Source organism: Barbus barbus (genome assembly GCF_936440315.1).
Source record: "Barbus barbus genome assembly, chromosome: 30".
Classification (NCBI taxonomy): domain Eukaryota; kingdom Metazoa; phylum Chordata; class Actinopteri; order Cypriniformes; family Cyprinidae; genus Barbus; species Barbus barbus.
The window spans coordinates 15,253,116-15,271,231 of NC_136758.1; the positions used below are offsets into that span (position 1 = coordinate 15,253,116).

General features: G+C 38.7%; 2 protein-coding genes across 17 annotated transcripts in view; both read right to left on the reverse strand.

Annotated features, from left to right (window-relative positions):
• Positions 1-7,168, reverse strand: part of hectd1 (HECT domain containing 1) — a 32,717-nt gene extending 25,549 nt beyond the window's left edge. For 13 of the 14 annotated variants that reach the window (XM_079385796.1, XM_079385793.1, XM_079385792.1 and 10 more), the window contains exons 1-4: positions 6,913-7,146; positions 3,582-3,828; positions 2,007-2,241; positions 1,626-1,853 (exon numbers count right to left, since the gene is read on the reverse strand). In XM_079385796.1, coding sequence (XP_079241922.1) covers positions 1,626-1,853; positions 2,007-2,241; positions 3,582-3,721 — 603 coding nt within the window. In that variant the 5' untranslated portion in view covers positions 3,722-3,828; positions 6,913-7,146. Of the gene's footprint in view, positions 1-1,625; positions 1,854-2,006; positions 2,242-3,581; positions 3,829-4,530; positions 4,587-6,912 lie in introns of all 14 variants that reach the window. The other variant, XM_079385791.1, reaches the window with a different exon arrangement.
• Positions 7,169-7,471: 303 nt separating this feature from the next.
• Positions 7,472-18,116, reverse strand: part of heatr5a (HEAT repeat containing 5a) — a 29,365-nt gene continuing 18,720 nt past the window's right edge. For 2 of the 3 annotated variants that reach the window (XM_079386725.1, XM_079386726.1), the window contains 14 exons: positions 17,736-17,915; positions 17,347-17,583; positions 16,959-17,137; positions 14,642-14,710; positions 14,118-14,297; positions 13,703-13,925; positions 12,518-12,757; positions 12,161-12,288; positions 11,289-11,436; positions 10,931-11,203; positions 10,418-10,642; positions 10,159-10,310; positions 9,291-9,501; positions 7,472-9,124 (listed from right to left, as the gene is read on the reverse strand). In XM_079386725.1, the coding sequence (XP_079242851.1) occupies positions 8,823-9,124; positions 9,291-9,501; positions 10,159-10,310; positions 10,418-10,642; positions 10,931-11,203; positions 11,289-11,436; positions 12,161-12,288; positions 12,518-12,757; positions 13,703-13,925; positions 14,118-14,297; positions 14,642-14,710; positions 16,959-17,137; positions 17,347-17,583; positions 17,736-17,915 (2,747 nt within the window). In that variant the 3' untranslated portion in view covers positions 7,472-8,822. Of the gene's footprint in view, positions 9,125-9,290; positions 9,502-10,158; positions 10,311-10,417; positions 10,643-10,930; positions 11,204-11,288; positions 11,437-12,160; positions 12,289-12,517; positions 12,758-13,702; positions 13,926-14,117; positions 14,298-14,641; positions 14,711-16,958; positions 17,138-17,346; positions 17,584-17,735; positions 17,916-18,116 lie in introns of those variants that run through there. The other variant, XR_013782441.1, reaches the window with a different exon arrangement.

Below are 18,116 nucleotides of genomic sequence, written 5' to 3' on the forward strand. Positions count from 1 at the left end.
TTAAAATAGTTGCGGTCTTCTTCGCAACTTCTACAATGGAGCTATGAAGACAATTAAATTATTTACACTTATTATATACATTGCGCTTTTTAAATTAATCAACTGATGTGCATTAGATGATGAATTGAATAGTCACCTCTTGTAGGTTATGATTTAGTCAACGGAAATAATTAATGAAGAATTATGAGAGGTTATGCTATTACACATACATTTCTAACATGTAAATTATTGAAGCCAAATACTTACATTTCCCCAAGCTGTTTAGCTGTAGTATTTAGTATGCATAGGCTTAATCATGAAGCATGCAGTGGCCCCACTTTTAACTCTCTCTTTATATATTACCCTTATTGTAGATGGATGCATGGGGAAGACAAGAGTAAGAAGTGCAACCAACACTGGGGAAGGCCGTTTTTGTCAGAGCCCTTGTTATTCTTAATTTTGACATTCATTTTTACACCAGACATATATATTGGTTCAATATATCGGTTATCGGTCTACTTGGTCTGTAATAATCGGTATCGGCCCTGAAAAACACATATCGGTTGACCCCTACACGTTTGTTCTGCCCAACTGAGGAAAAAAGCATTACAATAAATCGCGCTACCAACGGTGATTAAATCTAACGACCGGTTAGATCATTTCACATCAAACTGCAAATTATTATTATTATTGTTATACTTTATTCTCAAATGATTATTGTTAACAACATCAGCATTGCGTGACTATGAGTATAGTGTATTAACGTGTAGATTTCAATTTCTGTACAGTTTAATCTAATTGTCATGCCATTCGAATTTCATATTAAGAAATACTTTTAACCCCAAAAGCAAACTATGCTCCCTTCTAAATGGTTTTCTTTAAAATACAAATCTTGTGTAATTCCAGGCCATCTGTAATCAGAAGCACGTTTAAAACTGGAATATAATTTAATTTCATTCACACGTTTCCTAAACAATCCTTTCTGGATCACAATCCGTCATCAAAAATTATACATTTAATTATTCTAGCTGCTGTGAGAAAAGGCTATAAATGATCCGCCACCTGCAGGATCCTCACGTGCGATAGCCTACTAGCCAGGACAACTACTTTATGTTTACAGACATGATGTAATGACGCAGTGACATGCTTGAATTTCCCGTGAATTTCCCGTAAGCTAACCGTTGTGAATCGGACTAAAGTAAGGCAATAGTTTTGAACACTGACTGGTTATGTACTTTCTCAAATATTGATTTCAGATCATTTTAAACCAAAAAAAGTTACGGACTGCAGCTTTAAAGAATGACTTGTGGAGCATCATGAGACAAGTCAGCTTAGCCCTAACTGGAAAAAACATTTTAAACTACACAAAAATGGAAAAGAGCTATTTTAAATGTCTAAAAACAATACTGTATTCAAACAAATGCAACCTTGGTGAACATAAGACTTAAAAAAATAAATAAAAAAAAATAATAAAATAAACTTGCATAACTAAAAAAAGAAAAACACTAACAAAAATCATACGGACCCCAAACTTTTAAATGGTTTCCATTCCTCACAAAAAAAGCCAGAGAAGCCTTGCAACATGCAAAAAATTAGCACACTAGTTTTCAGGTGAACTATCACTTTAAGTGTTACTCATGTCCTACCTGGTGGTCTTCATGTTTCAGGAGACTAGAGAGGGATTCCACGCATGTCTCTAGGGAAGAGTCTTGTGGCTCCATCTTACTACAGAGGCGAGAAACTACTGCCATGGCAGAGTGCAATGTGTCCTTGTGCACAAGATGACCACTGTCCCTAATGAAGCTCAGCACACAGTTCAATCCACCCGCTTCAAATACAGCTCCAGACTCCCGTGTGCAGATCAGCTCCAGAACCTGATGACACAAGACAGTATATAATATGACCATCATGCATAGTGGAATTTACTTTTCAAAAACAGCTTCATGGGGCATCTTTTCAACTGTTTAAACTCATATTAGGAAATTGACTTGTCTAAAAGCCTTGGCAGTAAATATAGCAATATTTACCTTTACACATTGTTCAGCCAGATCTCTGCTAGTCCTGTTGTTGAGCTCCACCACCACCAGCCGGTTACACAGGGCTTTGATGGCTCCATCAACTCCCACAATCCTGCGGGTGCATTCAGCGGACACGTCCAGGTAGTAGGTGATGGCCCTGGCTGTCACTTCCAGCACATTATCTGGTGCGCTCTCATCCAGGAAGATCTTACACAGAGCTGGGAGAAATGTCCGTGGAGGACACCTACGGTGGTGAGACAGCAGTGTCAGAGTATAACGAAGGGTTATTAGGTCTGCACAATATGGAGGGAAAATGTTGATATAAGATTTACTTGTTAGATAAGATAATACAACAGTGATATGTGATGCAATAATAATAGAAATTAGGTTTTATTTTTAGGTTTATTTAAAGCCAGAAAATAATAAAACCCAATGCATGTCTTCAGTTCATCCTAGGTAAACAAACTAAGCATTACTCTGACCTCTCAAAGTGAACAGTGCATCTCTTACTCAAGTGGCATGCAGTAAAAACGGTTATCCTTAATTAATGGTAAACAACCGTAAATATAAACAAATCACAGGAATGATTAATTTACATGTGCAAACTTTGTGCAAAAAAATGCTCATGAAATTTGTTGTCCTTGGGTTTAAGAGGACTATTGCATTTCCCCTTTGGATAACTACTACCTATGATACAGCTTTTTACAAACCACTTGTGACTGAGCAGGGTCATCACATTTAAGACCAAAATATTCACACAACCGCTTGTTTGTCTTTATCATCTTCAGCAGGTATTGCGGCTGTCCTGCCAGGGCTTACTCAGTTTGAGAAATTAGCACAACACTACTGATCCAATAATTGACAACCAAATTTAATTCTAGACTATTTAAGACAAGTAAAAACGGTCATAATCTAGTACTAACTTCTTAATAATACATGATAGAGTGAGTTACTTTTGCATATTCATTAAAAATTAACTTAGTTCAAACAAGCTTTACTAATATTTCACTGAAATGTGTAAAACTTATTTTAGTCAGCAGGTTTAGACACTTTTTTTTTTTTTTACTTCATAACCTCAGGACTGCACTTTCTTAGTTGTAGGTCGGATGTGATTTTTACCCAACAGCGCACATTTACACAACTCCTTGTTAAAGACTTGCACTTAATTTATTTTTACTTAAGAGTATAAACAAATTCTCATTATATCTAACAGTTTCACCACCACTCCTCCTTGTTTAGGACTTCATTCTTCTATACTGGATTTCAAAAATAATATTAATAATATGAAGTCATGTCTAATTTCAAGTGATTCTTAAGTTTCAAATTTATCACTGAAGAGAAAATTTAAAGCTGATACCGATAACCCTAAGCATTTTTTTTTTTAGCTCTAAGTGCCCCTTGTCACTTTTTTACAAGTTAATAAGCTACATTACAATGTACCATACTCTAAAAGTTCAGGCAATTTAGATTCTGCACAATATTCAAATTAAATGCAACAGTTATGAATAGCTCTACTGCTGCTATCAAAAGTAATAAACAACTTCAGCCCACCAGAACTGGCACCTCATCAGTATTCAGACTTACGTTTCGAAGCAGCGGTCTACGTTGTCTGACATGAGCAACAGCATGCAGAGCTGCTCCAGGGCGATGAGCTGCATATCCCTCTCATCACCCTGTCCCATCTGCAGCCACTCCAGCAATGTGTCCGGGTCCACGTCCGCCATGATGCCCCACTACCCTATCCACCCAACACCCAGTCACCCCGCTAGCAGCAGGAGAGAAATGAACAGGGGCAGTCACTGGTCCTCTTGTTGTCTCATCAAGTCTTCACCTTCATGAGAAAAAGGAACAAAATTTGAGCATGGAAAGGAAATCTGGGATACAACAGGAGACAAAAACACCACACAACAAATAAAAAACCCTTTGCAAAGTTGCTCTTAACTTCCTACTTTTCCCATTTGATTGGTATGTATCTTTTGGCGCTGATCTGAAAACACAGCCTTTAAATAACAGAATAAAAACTCTTGGTAATAATGAAATGGGTGGAGCAGATGACTCCATGAAAATGTATGACCTTGAAAAGTATACTAATAGGAGTAAAACAGACTATATAAACATGATGAACTGACGCCTTTAATCAAAGCACTGAAAGAAATCGCTATGATTAGCTGATTAGTAAGCTTGGCCAACAACAGTTCGCATGATGAATAGTTCATCAATGACTCACACTGTATGGCCCAAACAGGCCAGCTTTTCAGAGACACACAGTAGGCAATACAAGCTGAGAAATCACTACGCTATTATTGTTCTGAGAAACAAATCATTAAAGAAAAAGCAGCACTACTTTCCTGAGACAGACAAGCTGAGTCAAGCATGAGGATAAATTAATTAGAAGGGGAGATTTATGTGAAATAGCAAACGTCTGTTCTTCATCACTGCCCGGGTGGCTACAGACAGGCATGCCTCAGATAGATCCACCACCTTCTTAGAGACTAACAGAGAGATCCACTTATCAACAGATTAAGTGACTAACTTGATTCAGGAAGAATGTTCTGTTGAACTTGACATTCAAAGCAACTGTTGGATTTACTGGATGGAGAGGAGACAAAAAAAAAAAAAAAAAAACAAACACCATTTTACTTTGCTACTCTAAAACAAGTTTAAATATGTATGTCACCTGATTGTGATTAATCAGACCCAAATCAGATTAGACAATTATATTCCATAGCAGACACATTCAGCATAGCCTTTTAACTCATGAGATGACACATCCCAAGTTGCTTTTTCTAGTTTTGTAACCTGTTTTTAACAGTCACACTGGACCATTGTGAACCACACAATGGATTAAATATACTAGACTTCTGAAAACATGTTCTGATGCCATAGCCCTGGGTTACACTCTTTCCTTGGAAAGAAAACTCAGAAAGTTTACTATAATTATACTACCTTCAAATGAATAGGATGTTTATTTCAAGACCATTAGCCCACCAATCCAGTAATGACACAATTCATATTGTTAAGATCTTAATGTTGTTTATTAACTTTACCCTATAAAGCATACTGTATCATATTCGATACATGAATTGCTGAGGCCTCTAAAATATGATCAAAACTTTGCTGAAAAACAAGTACACAAGCCTTCTGCCCTCTGATTGATAGTTCAAAGCCTTTTCGTGTAAAACCTTCAGTTCATGGTACACAGGTCTCAGTCTTTTTGCTGTGAAATATTATTTTTATAAAGCAAACGTACAAGTATTTATAAAAATGTTATTAATAAAAAAAACTAATTTACTGGACTGGAGCAACTTACGTTTACTTGATAACCCATACCAATTGTTTTTAAGAAAAAAATCATGTTAAAAATGTATCAAATACAACACATCTAACTTTTATTTGTACATCTCTCAATCATCATTGTATTCCATTGCATTTTAAGTTATGCTGCCCAGAGTTAAAACTACAAAACTTCAATAATAAAACCAATCATTTAAACATCATCATACTAAAATGTATTATTGGTAGACAGAGTAACAACTAATATTAATCGCATGAATAGTCCTTAATTATACTGTAAAATCTCACTGATTTACATTACAAGCTATCAGAATTTCATCTTACCTTTTGGCCATATAAAAAGCAACAACTGCACAAAAGCTCCATATATTCGTGCCTCCCCCTCCTGAGTGTACGCACTATATCTTCATTATATCATACCATATGGGCCAAAGCTTGATGCATTAAACATGATACATGAAAACACAGAATATATGCAAACCATTCCTTTATATTCTGTCTACAGACTTAATAAAGTGCTCCATTTCATAAACAATGAGATTTGTCTGACCATTATTATATATTAAAGGTATTTCCCACCTAAGCTGAATATAAGAGTATGGAAGAAATGTAGGAAGTTTCTAATACTAAACTAGATCCAGTCCAAGTTAATTGAAGCAGTAATGTATTTTTAGATTCTGTCTGCTGTTGTTCTTACAGCATAGAGATCAATAAAATTTAAAATAATCAAAGTAACGTTACCAGCAAAGCAGACGTTCAGCTGATCCGTGATATCTGACAAACACGATTCTAATGATGCTCTTTGACTTTCTGCCAGTGCAGCTGACTAAGGAATCAAAAAACAACTTGATTGCAACCAATGTGATCATGACACCAGCCTATACGGCAGCATAATAAAACCTCACCTTCACAGTGAACACAGACGGCACCTTTGAGCGTTAATAAGATAACTTACACGCATAGCGTTTGATCTATAATATCATGTCGGGTGTTTAACTTCATGTACGGCCATCTAACATGATACCGAGAGCCGAGCAGGTGAACAAATAGTCCAATAAACCCTGAAAATCTCCAACCATGAACAATATGACGTTATCAAACTCTATTACTGATTAAACGTTAGAGAAGAAAAGTTAGGCGAAAAAATAGTCATACATTAACGTTCAATCTTGTCCAGGTGGCCTCTTTCTTGAGTTCAGACAGCTTGTGTTCGCTTACACGCCACGACAGAGTCCAAAACCATTTAATTTCACGTTAAAGTCATATTTGACCATATGTTTCCGCAGAAAATGAGTAACGTTATAAACATAAATTATCTGTTGTGAAAGCGAGGTTAGCTGGGATTAGCTAAAATGCGTCCTGGTAGCGTCACTTCGACAGACCTAATTAATCCCAAACTTAATTTAGTTAATTGGAATTGGGCATGAATATGTTTTCCATCCACATACATAACCGGTCTGAAAGCAATTTTAAGGTGAAAACACAAAAAACACCAAGTAACACTAGCGTGGCCTTGTGTTTACCAGTAAATCCGCGAGCTAAAGTTGAATGGAAGCCCGAGGCCTGAACGCGTCTGTCAGGCAGAGAAACAAACCCTGCGCCGAGCGACACAAACACTCACCGTTTATCGCCGAACGACGAGAAGACCAGAAAAACACACAGGGTGGACAAAATCCGTCTCAGGATGAAGTTGTGTCAGACGGCAAGATGTGAATATTGCTTCATTCCCCGCTTCTGCTTGTTGTAAGGTAGAGGTCAACGTGAACGGGAAGGCGTCGGGTGAAATATTGAGTGAAATGGAGAGCCGTCGAAAGGAATAGTCGAGGCTCCGCATATCACGAGGCTCTGCAGCAGCGCTTAGGAACACGCAGCGATGCGGCTAAGCGACAGAGGGCGCTAAAACACCTCGCCATTTACAGTCAACGAGGTCGCCAAAAACATTACAATCCAATCACCTAGATTGCACTTTTGTAGAAAGAGAACGAGGACACATGCTCTCTTAAATCAAGCAATGTTTTAGTAGGTTAACGTTCATATTGAAACTTTTGAAATGCATTATGCATTTTATCTACTGATCCTAGTAGATTGGATATATCCAAATTTGGCCATATTATGCACAGCGAGGGGGGAAAAAACTGCAAATATCCTTTCCAGATTCCACTGTAAATTAAAACCAATGCGACTCTTGAAGCAAAACTAGATTTTATTCTTCCAGTATAATCAGAAAATAAATGTTAATCTTGCCTTATTGAATTTGTACAATTTACACATACAAATAATTGGTATGGTTACAAATGCATAATTGTACTTGATCATTGCTGCTTCTAGCAGAAAAACAATGGTCCAATATTAGCTGAAACACTTCCATTTGCATTGTAAATTGTAGTGCGTTTATAGTCGTAAATATTAATTTCCTGCTCGTTTAATATTTTTGCTCAAGTAGGATTCATCTATTACTTATATTGCCTGTCAGGGCAAGTGCAAGAGATTTATGTGTTGAAATAAAGTGACACCAACACATATTTGCATGCATAATTAGAATACAGAAAAAAACTAAAAAGCGTAAAATATGTTTGTTACTAAAGCGAAGTACCATTTTAACATATGGAAGCCAATTGCTGCCACATAAAAAAAAATTAAATCATAAGATAAGTCATAATTATGATAAAAAGTCTAAACTACTGCGTCGATATTGACAGTCAAAATAGTATGACATAGTATCTATGATGAGTCAAAATTGACATGAGCCATTAAATTGTGTGCTAGTCAAAATAAGAAGTCTATTATTAGAAAAAATTACTTTATTTCTCAGTTTCAACTTAGTGTCACCATTTTGACTTCATGTCTCAATGATAATTTACCAAACCATGATTTTTTTCTTATGTGGCAGAAATGCGCTTCCATATGAATGCGTACTGCAGATGTATTCAAAGCATCAGTGCAGTGATGTGATGCAAGTATCTGTTTGTAATGCTTTATCATAAATACACATTCACAACACGTGCAACTATCTCTATGCAATTTAAAATATTTAACATTTTAAATTTCTAATATTAAAACGCACTAAAACTGTATATGTAAAGTCAGCAGATACCTGATTACCAGCAGTGCAGCTGGTCAGGTTTAGTTGTGAGCTGCAGCATGTCAGGGAGAAATTAATGATTTGCAATCTTTGTACAGACACAATAAAACACTTCTCACAAAAAAAATCATACTATGCATAACAGAGTGAATGAAAATTATTCAAGCTTGTTAGCAAGCTAACCAGTAAAAGTAACAAAAAGTTTATATAAATGTTAACCATATAAAATTCATGGATCAGCCGTTCTTCATGTGAAACACACTTCCCCTTACTTTGAGTAAATATGTATCAAGATCCTCATAGAGGTTAATGCAGTTTTAAAACTGACTACAATTATTAAACGACACAAATTTTAAATGGATTTATCTCTAAAAATGAAACAGATTAAAACAACACCTCAATATTCACTCTAAAATCGTAATACTCGTATCATATCCAGTCAGGAGGATTCACAGGAAATTGATCTTGAGTTGAATGCTGGGTGTGTTTTTGCTAATGACTCGAGGTGCTTGTGCCTTAGTGTTCACGCTCTCCTGGTTGCCCTTGATGGCTGCCTCCAGTCTGGCTTTCATGTGCGGGGCGGAGGCCATCAGTGCTTTGAAGACAGCCGAGTGCTGGGGGCCGATGCGCATGAGGTCTCTTAAGGCGGACTCATGCAGTGAGCGAGAGGCTGCTGGAGCCGATGCCAAAGCATTCTCATCCAGCAGGAGAGAGATGAGGATGGGCAACAGCACAGCCACCAGCTGTGGACCTGCATGGTTAAAACACATACTTAGTGCTAAACAACAATGTAATATTTTGCCAACAGTAATTGTAAATAAGAGATTTATAACCCAATGAAATCTTCTTGTTTTTTAATGATATCATAAATTTCAGCTGTTTGGGACTAAAACTTGAAAACATTTCCAGTCACTTACGGTGAGTTTCGTCTGCAGCAAACACTAGTGCTTCCAGGGCTCGGATTGCATCTTGCACGGCCTGTAGCTCTGCTGGACCTTGAGGACGACTCTTTTCCACTTCCTCCAGTTGTGACGCTAGACGGCCACCCAGAGCTAGAATAAACGGCGTGGCTACCGGTGCTGGGCCTTGGAATAAAGATACTAGCAACTGATAACTTCTGCTCAGCACCTAAATGGGAAATTTTAAGACATGGTAGAGAAGAATACTAAATATAGAGGTTCTTTTTGGGAATCATATGTAAAATTGTAGCAAATCTCCTTATTTAAGCAGCCTGACGTTTACTACCATTAAAAAAGTTTGGGGTTGGTAAGATTTTTAAAATGTTTTTGAAAGAAGTCTCTTCTGCTAACCAAGGCTGCATCTGTTTGATCAAAAATACAGTAAAACAGTAATACTACAAAAGAACTGTTTTCTATTTAAATTATTTTTAAATTAATTTATGCCTGTGATGGCAAAGTTGAATTTTCAGCAGCCATTACTCCAGTCAGTGTCACATGAATCTTCAAAAATCATTCTAATATGCTGTTCTGGTGCTCAAGAAACATTCATTTCTAATGTTGAAAATAGTTGTGCTGCTTAATATTTTTATGGAAACTAATGCATTTTTTCAGGATTCTTTGATGAATAGAAAGTTTAAAAGAACAATTTATTTGAAATCATTTTGTAACAACGTAAAAGTTACAGCAGTCATTTTTGATTAATTTAATGTGCCTGTGCTGAATAAAATCAATTTATTTCATTAAAAAAAAAACCCTCTGACCCTAAGCTTTTGAACAGTACTGTAGTAATTGTGTTAAGAATTTCTAATCGACTCTCTTTACTCACCACAGGGTCCTTAGACTCCAGACTGGCTCTGAATGCCTGGATGCAGCGTGTCTGCAGGGGCTCCACACTGGTCACCTCAGCACTGGAGTACAGCAGGAAGATGGTAAGGGATGTTAACATGGTAACCTCATCCACTCCAGGCTCCATTTTATCTGTCCAAAACAATCCATGAAAAATCAGAGAAAGTTCCTCAAATGACTTCTACAACATGCTGAAAAACACACACCGACAGAGTGTGGTTGAAATGAGAGAGAACTACCTGTTTGCCAAGACTCCAAGAGCGTGTGCAGTGCACATCTCAGCAGTTCAGTCCAGGCCCCACGACTCTTCTCAGCTCTGCTCATAGGAGAGGTGAGAACAGTGCGCAAGACCTGCAGGATGCCTGGTACCAGCTGTCCACTCTCAGCTCCAACAGAGCCCTTCACCACCTCTCTCAACACCCCGAGAAGCAGATAGAGCACTGTGGGCAGCACTGACACACTGCCTGTGGAGAGAAGAAAAAAAAAAACACTCTCAGATCTCTGATCATTTATGGATTAAATCTAATTTCTGTGGAACAGAAAAAAAGATATTTCATATTAAAGTATTACAAAATGTTCAATAAAGGGCAAAAAAAAATCTACATTATATGTGACCTTGTAATGGAGAAAGAAAAAAAAATCCTAAATTCAATAAACAAAATGAAAAGTGGACTAAAATAAAGTGGGCAGGAGGATATTTTTCTCATAATCTGAAAGCTCTTATTGCCGCAGTAATTCTCTGGATCGCTTACCCTCTGGTGAACAGATGGAGGGTAGTTCTGAGAGGATAGCCAGAGCAGATGTGACGAGTCTACAGTCAGTGTTGCTGAGGAAGCAGGTCTGTCTTCCCCACCCCATGGGGCTGCCAGCCAGTTTGGGGCTGAGCTGCGGAAGCTTTCTCACAAGAGTGCAGAGACACAGCTCCAGCGCTCCAAAAACTAGAGACTTCCCCGGCACCAGGCCACCAGTGTCCCGTCCCTCACCAAACTCTGGAACAGTTTCCTTCTCTGCTGCACCATCATCGACTGACCAAATACAACAAAGATAGATGAATTCAGAGGATTATTAAAGCTTTACACTATGTAAGCAAAAGTAGTTTTTGAGACTTACCCTCTGCACTGTGGCGTTTCTCTTTGACATGCTCCTGAGCAGCACAAACAATCTGGCGCACCAGTTCCAGCACAGCCAGTTGAATGCTGGGAGATTCCCGAGTGACTATGAGCCTGTGTAGAACGCTGAGCACCTCTACACTCAAAGCCTACAGAGAGAACACCATACACTTGTCAAGAAGTGAAGTGAAGTGACATTCAGCCAAGTATGGTGACCCATACTCGGAATTCGTGCTCTGCATTTAACCCATCCAAAGTGCACACACACAGCAGTGAACACACACACACCGTGAACACACACCCGGAGCAGTGGGCAGCCATTTTATGCTGCAGCGCCCGGGGAGCAGTTGGGGGTTCGGTGCCTTGCTCAAGGGCACCTCAGTCGTGGTATTGAGGGTGGAGAGAGTGCTGGACATTCACTCCCCCCACCTACAATCCCTGCCGGCCGGAGACTCGAACCCGCAACCTTCGGATTACAAGTCCGACTCTCTAACCATTAGGCCACAACTTCCCCAGAACACAGAGTGACTAACAAGAAAGACAAACACATAGTAGACATGAACTACATAATAGACCGAGTTACAACATCATAATAGACCTTAATAGTCAAGTTAGACAACATATTGAATTTAGTGAGGATGAAAACGAGGCTGTGAGGAACACACTTCAAGTAAAATGGCACGCACCACATAATGCTCCTAGATCACATAATAACTTTCAAACCTACTGATTTTTTTTTATTTTGGAAAAAACATTTAGTCACCTGAACAATCGGTTAAGTTCAAAAGAACAGCATGTATTTGAAACAGAAGTCTTTTTTAACATTGTAAATGTGTTTACTGTCACTTCTGATCTGTTTTAATGGTAGAATACCTGATCGTTGCCCACTTTCGAACGGGGCCAAGGCACCTCCAATAAGGCCTGCAGAGCCTGAAGACAAGAATTGATGTTTTCCATTTGGTCTCCAGAGTGAGGAGAGCACAAAAACTCCACACTGATTCCTAAAGGGAAAATTTGAGTGAATTGAACAAGACTAAAAATATATTTTATACATGTTAATCCCATTTCTAAGTAAAATCCTAAAATATCTCAAGTATTTACTGTATGATCCTCATAATCAGCCCATGTAAAATGACTAGAGCAAAATTCAGTTCTCTGAAGGACTGCAATCTAGCAATGGACACCCTATAAACCTTGAACTACATCCACTTAATGAACTGAGCTCTGTACCCAGAATCAGGTGGAGGCGGTCGGTGTTGACATCCTCTGGGGATTTGACACTGCTCAGTGAGGTGGACTGGCCCATGGAGGTGGGTGTGACCGGTCTGGAGAGGTTGGCAGGTCCCTCGTCCACCATGATGAATCCGGTGCTGTGGAGCCAGAGAGCAGTAGCGTGGAGAATGGTAGCCCAGGCACTGTAATAATGTTGACGGGCCTGTTCCACCGTCTCTGCAGTGTAAAACGAGCCACCTGACAAATAAAGGTGCATGTTAGAACATACAGTAGCTCTAAACAAGACACATAACATTAGGGTCTTACTTCACTATTACAATTGTTTAAATGTTAGTAAAATATTCTGCATATTATTTTGTATACACTGAATTATCAATTGAAAAATGTAACCACTGTTCAAAAGTTTGGGCTTAGTAATATATATTTAATATATTTACTCAGTAAGGATGCATTAAATTAATTCAAAGTGACATTTGTAATATTACAAAATAATTATATTTCAAATGAATGTTGTTCATTTGAATGTTCTATTCATCAAATAATCCTGAATTTAAGATTCTTAAGCATAAACTCAGCATATTAGAATGATTTTAAGGGTCATGTGACACTGAAAACTGGAGTAATGGCTGCTTTTCCTTTGCTATTACAGGACTAAATTATATTTTAAAAACATTAAACTGAAAACAATTCTTTATAATTCTAATAATATTCCACAATACTACAATTTTTGATCAAATAAATATAGCCTTGGTGAGCATAAGAGACTACTTTCAAAAACATTTAAAAATCTCACCAATCCCAGACTTTTGAACAGTAGTGTACGTACTGTAAAAATGGCGCAAACAAGTAATTGTGACAGAAAAAAAGGCGAAAACAACTTTATCTATCCATTTCTGCAATTATAAGCAAACCATATTTCACCTGATTTCCTCAAAAATAAGAACACTGAGTCTGACATAGGAACAATGGTATGAGTTTGGGACAGGACTATCTGCTTGGCTGAGTCATGGCAGACAGAATGAGTGTTTGGAAAACCTGTTTGCAAATAGTCATTTTTTAATAAATTTATTTGGTTGAACTAGAGGCACATAAATTAGACACAGTTATTTTTCATAACCCTGATATCAAATCTGGAAGTAAAGAAGTATATCTGAGAAACAGAAACCGAGCATGAGTAGTAACCTGTGGAGGGGAGCTGACTGGAGTATTGCGAGGGCAGGGTGAGCAGGGCATGGTCCTGAAGGGCGGCCAGCCACAGGCGGCTCAGGGTAACAAGATCAGTCTGAACCAGTTTGAGCAAACCAGCCCCTGCTGGACCTGCAGTCCCAGCCTCATCACTCTGCTGCTGGAGATGGCTGCCTGGACTCTCCCTCTGCCTGGAGCCTTGTACCGCTGTGATATACACCTGTAGAGTCACATAGATTTACTCAGACACAGGTTAGATCAAAGTTTGCTTTGAATACCCACAGATATTCCATGGTATAAAAAGTATGGCCATCATACTTTATATACCGTCACACTGCCCATCCCTAGAGTTATATAACGGCTAGACGCAATGGTGCAGCTGATTTAATAATTGCGTGATGGTGTTCTGTACCTCCGCCCAGGCTTTGAGCACAGCCAGCGTCTCCATGGTGAAGGTGCTTTCATTATAGAGCTGACTGGTGACATCTCTCCCCACCTGTACTTTGGCGAGAGAGGAAGCCAGAAGCTGATGCACCCTTCTCAGGTCACGCAGGTCACTGATGACCCCACTGGCGATCCATGCACTGCATACCTGAAGGCCAAAACAAAGGTTCATGTCAGAACTCAACACTAGTGGAGCAGCTTTCAGCAGTACAAGTGAACCACTAGACTCTGGGAAGAAACTAGGTCAAGTGAACCCACGTGAACTTGAGGTATTTGAAAACAAGCATGAAACGGGTTCAAGAGGTTAAAAACAGGTTATATTTGAGAACTAATGCTACAAAATAAACATATTTTGGATGCCCAATCTGACAGTGACAAAATACGTGAGTTGAAACAACGTGTTGGGTTACATGGTGATTGCTGGTACATGCAAAAAAAACGAAAAAGTGCATCATTATAGATAATGAGGATTAAGTTCTTTAAACAGCACACCTGGCAGGCTTTGGCAGTCACATTTGGAGGGGCATCCACATGGAAGGCAGGTCTGAGCGCAGCTCCAACCTACAACATCAAACAACATTTAGGACATGATACTGAAGATTCAGTATCTATTCAGATTCAGTCACTATTTGAAAAGAGGGCCCCCCGCTAAGCCCACAGATAACCTAATTTAGTGTAAGTGATACAGGCTCTCACATGCGTGCACACACACTTAGTAACAAGATACTAATGAACAAGCTCAGGTACTACTGCAGGGGTTCTAAGAATAACAGCTGTACAGCTCTGAACATGCAGTTCAAATATCCAAGCATCCAAGCAACAAAAAAAAGTTTTTACATGCTAAAAGTTTTTAACAACAAGTGATGCAACAAAATAAACCTAAAGTTCTCATGACGTTAGTCCGCAAAACTGAAACCCTACATTTGTGCCTATAATGAATAATAATTATAATAATTCATAATTATTTAATTTTATAATAATTATATTTCAATTAAATGTTCATCTTAAATTACATTTAAATTGAGAACAATTATACAATTAAATTAACTTCCTTAATTGGTGTGACTCTAAAAAAATATATGACGTTACATATAATTTTAAAATAGCATATGGTTTAAATAATATTTATAATCTTTTTATATACACTCACCTAAAGGATTATTAGGAACACCATACTAATACTGTGTTTGACCCCCTTTCGCTTTCAGAACTGCCTTAATTCTACGTGGCATTGATTCAACAAGGTGCTGAAAGCATTCTTTAGAAATGTTGGCCCATATTGATAGGATAGCATCTTGCAGTTAATGGAGATTTGTGGGATGCACATCCAGGGCACGAAGCTCCCGTTCCACCACATCCCAAAGATGCTCTATTGGGTTGAGATCTGGTGACTGTGGGGGCCATTTTAGTACAGTGAACTCATTGTCATGTTCAAGAAACCAATTTGAAATGATTCGAGCTTTGTGACATGGTGCATTATCCTGCTGGAAGTAGCCATCAGAGGATGGGTACATGGTGGTCATAAAGGGATGGACATGGTCAGAAACAATGCTCAGGTAGGCCGTGGCATTTAAACGATGCCCAATTGGCACTAAGGGGCCTAAAGTGTGCCAAGAAAACACCCCCCACACCATTACACCACCACCACCAGCCTGCACAGTGGTAACAAGGCATAATGGATCCATGTTCTCATTCTGTTTACGCCAAATTCTGACTCTACCATCTGAATGTCTCAACAGAAATCGAGACTCATCAGACCAGGTAACATTTTTCCAGTCTTCAACCGTCCAATTTTGGTGAGCTTGTGCAAATTGTAGCCTCTTTTTCCTATTTGTAGTGGAGATGAGTGGTACCCGGTGGGGTCTTCTGCTGTTGTAGCCCATCCGCCTCAAGGTTGTATGTGTTGTGGCTTCACAAATGCTTTGCTGCATACCTCGGTTGTAACGAGTGGTTATTTCAGTCAAAGTTGCTCTTCTATCAGCTTGAATCAGTCGGCCCATTCTCCTCTGACCTCTAGCATCAACAAGGCATTTTCGCCCACAGGACTGCCGCATACGGGATGTTTTTCCCTTTTCACACCATTCTTTGTAAACCCTAGAAATGGTTGTGCGTGAAAATCCCAGTAACTGAGCAGATTGTGAAATACTCAGACCGGCCCGTCTGGCACCAACAACCATACCATGCTCAAAATTGCTTAAATCACCTTTCTTTCCCATTCTGACATTCAGTTTGGAGTTCAGGAGATTGTCTTGACCAGGACCACACCCCTAAATGCATTGAAGCAACTGCCATGTGATTGGTTGATTAGATAATTGCATTAATGAGAAATTGAACAGGTGTTCCTAATAATCCTTTAGGTGAGTGTGTATATATATATATATATAATTTTTTTAAAATAATTTGAATAAAACGACAGCTCATAGACCAGCACAATGCTTTTCTCGGTCATATTTTCTGTTATAAGATGTGCTGAAGTTGGGGTTTCTGTTATTAAATATTTTTCATCGATTTTCTCCTCCAGTTGAAAACTAGAAATGACATTTTATGGAAATTTCAGCACAATAAATAAATAAATAAATAAAAATTCAAAAAGGGTTCCATACTTCCACACTTACTACATTTGCGATAAGGGTCATTTACTCAAAGGCATTTAGGAAATATCCTATTTAATGAAGCTGCCAATCAATGTTCATGTTTGTTCTAGATGAGCAATTTTTCTTTCAGCACTTTTCTGGGCATATGAAAGTGTGCAAAGTTGATTTTAAGACTGAGGCTGTTAGTGCTGATAGACTAAGAAGTTAGTGCTCACATTGGCTTGATACTGTTCCAGAATCACATGTCCAGGGAACTCGGGCTCTGGCACATTGGAGAATTTACGAATAATGACCAGCAGTGTTTGTAAACCAGCCAGTCGGAGCTGATCGCTATGGTCTGTGGCTGCCATGAAAGCCATGCGGATGAGGTCCGCCAAGTGGAGAATCAGGAAATCTGAAAGATAGAAGGGGTGCCTTTATTAACAGTGTTAACAAAAGTATATAACATCACCCCAGAAGGTGGCGCTAAGATCCAGTGATTTAATGAACACATCAAGAAAGACATCACAGTATACGAGTTACAGAGAATACACTAAAGCAATTTGGAGAAGAATGAAAATAAAAAGAAACAAAAATTCTAACACAACAGAAATGAAGTCTAACCTGCAGATTCATGTAAACGTTGTTCTTGAGCGAGTGCCATGTTGAAGTGAGCCGGGTCTCCGTTCTCACACTGTGCTATTATACGACACACACACTCCATGGAAAACACACGAGTAGACCAGCGCAGGTTATTGAAGGGGCCGTTGGATTCAGACTTTGCGTGGAATACAGAGGAGTCATCATATCGATCTCCATCCTCCTCCTGCTGCGTTTCTACAGCAGCAGCTGCAGCTGAGTCTAAATAAAAAGAACATGAAAAACTAACGTAACTCTTTACAAGTCAAAAAAAAAAAAAAAAGTAAAATGGTGAGCACATTTTGCGGGAGATGAAAAATTAAATTATTTTATTCTCATCATATTTTGCTCAGGGAGCTGAGACTGAAGCCCACCTGCAGAGGCAGAGAGCACGTCTTTGCAGAGTTTGAGCCAGTGTGCCAGGTTACTCTCAGCAGCCGAGCTCATCATGTGGACAAGCGTCTCCTGAATGTCTTGGCACAGGCGCAGGTCAGACTCCCTGTCCAGCAGACTGAACAAAGCTCCCTCCAATCCCACCTCCTTAATAGTGACATCTGCAGGATAGACAACAACCATTTAACATACAGCCCACATTGTGATATATATTATAACAAATTATGTTTTGCTTGAGACGTGTGCGTGCGCTGTCTTTTAAAACAAATGCCACAGATATTATGTGTGTCTGTGTATATAGTTTGACAAGATTTTTTATGATTTTTAAAAGTCGCCTCACCAAAGCTGCATTTATTTGATCA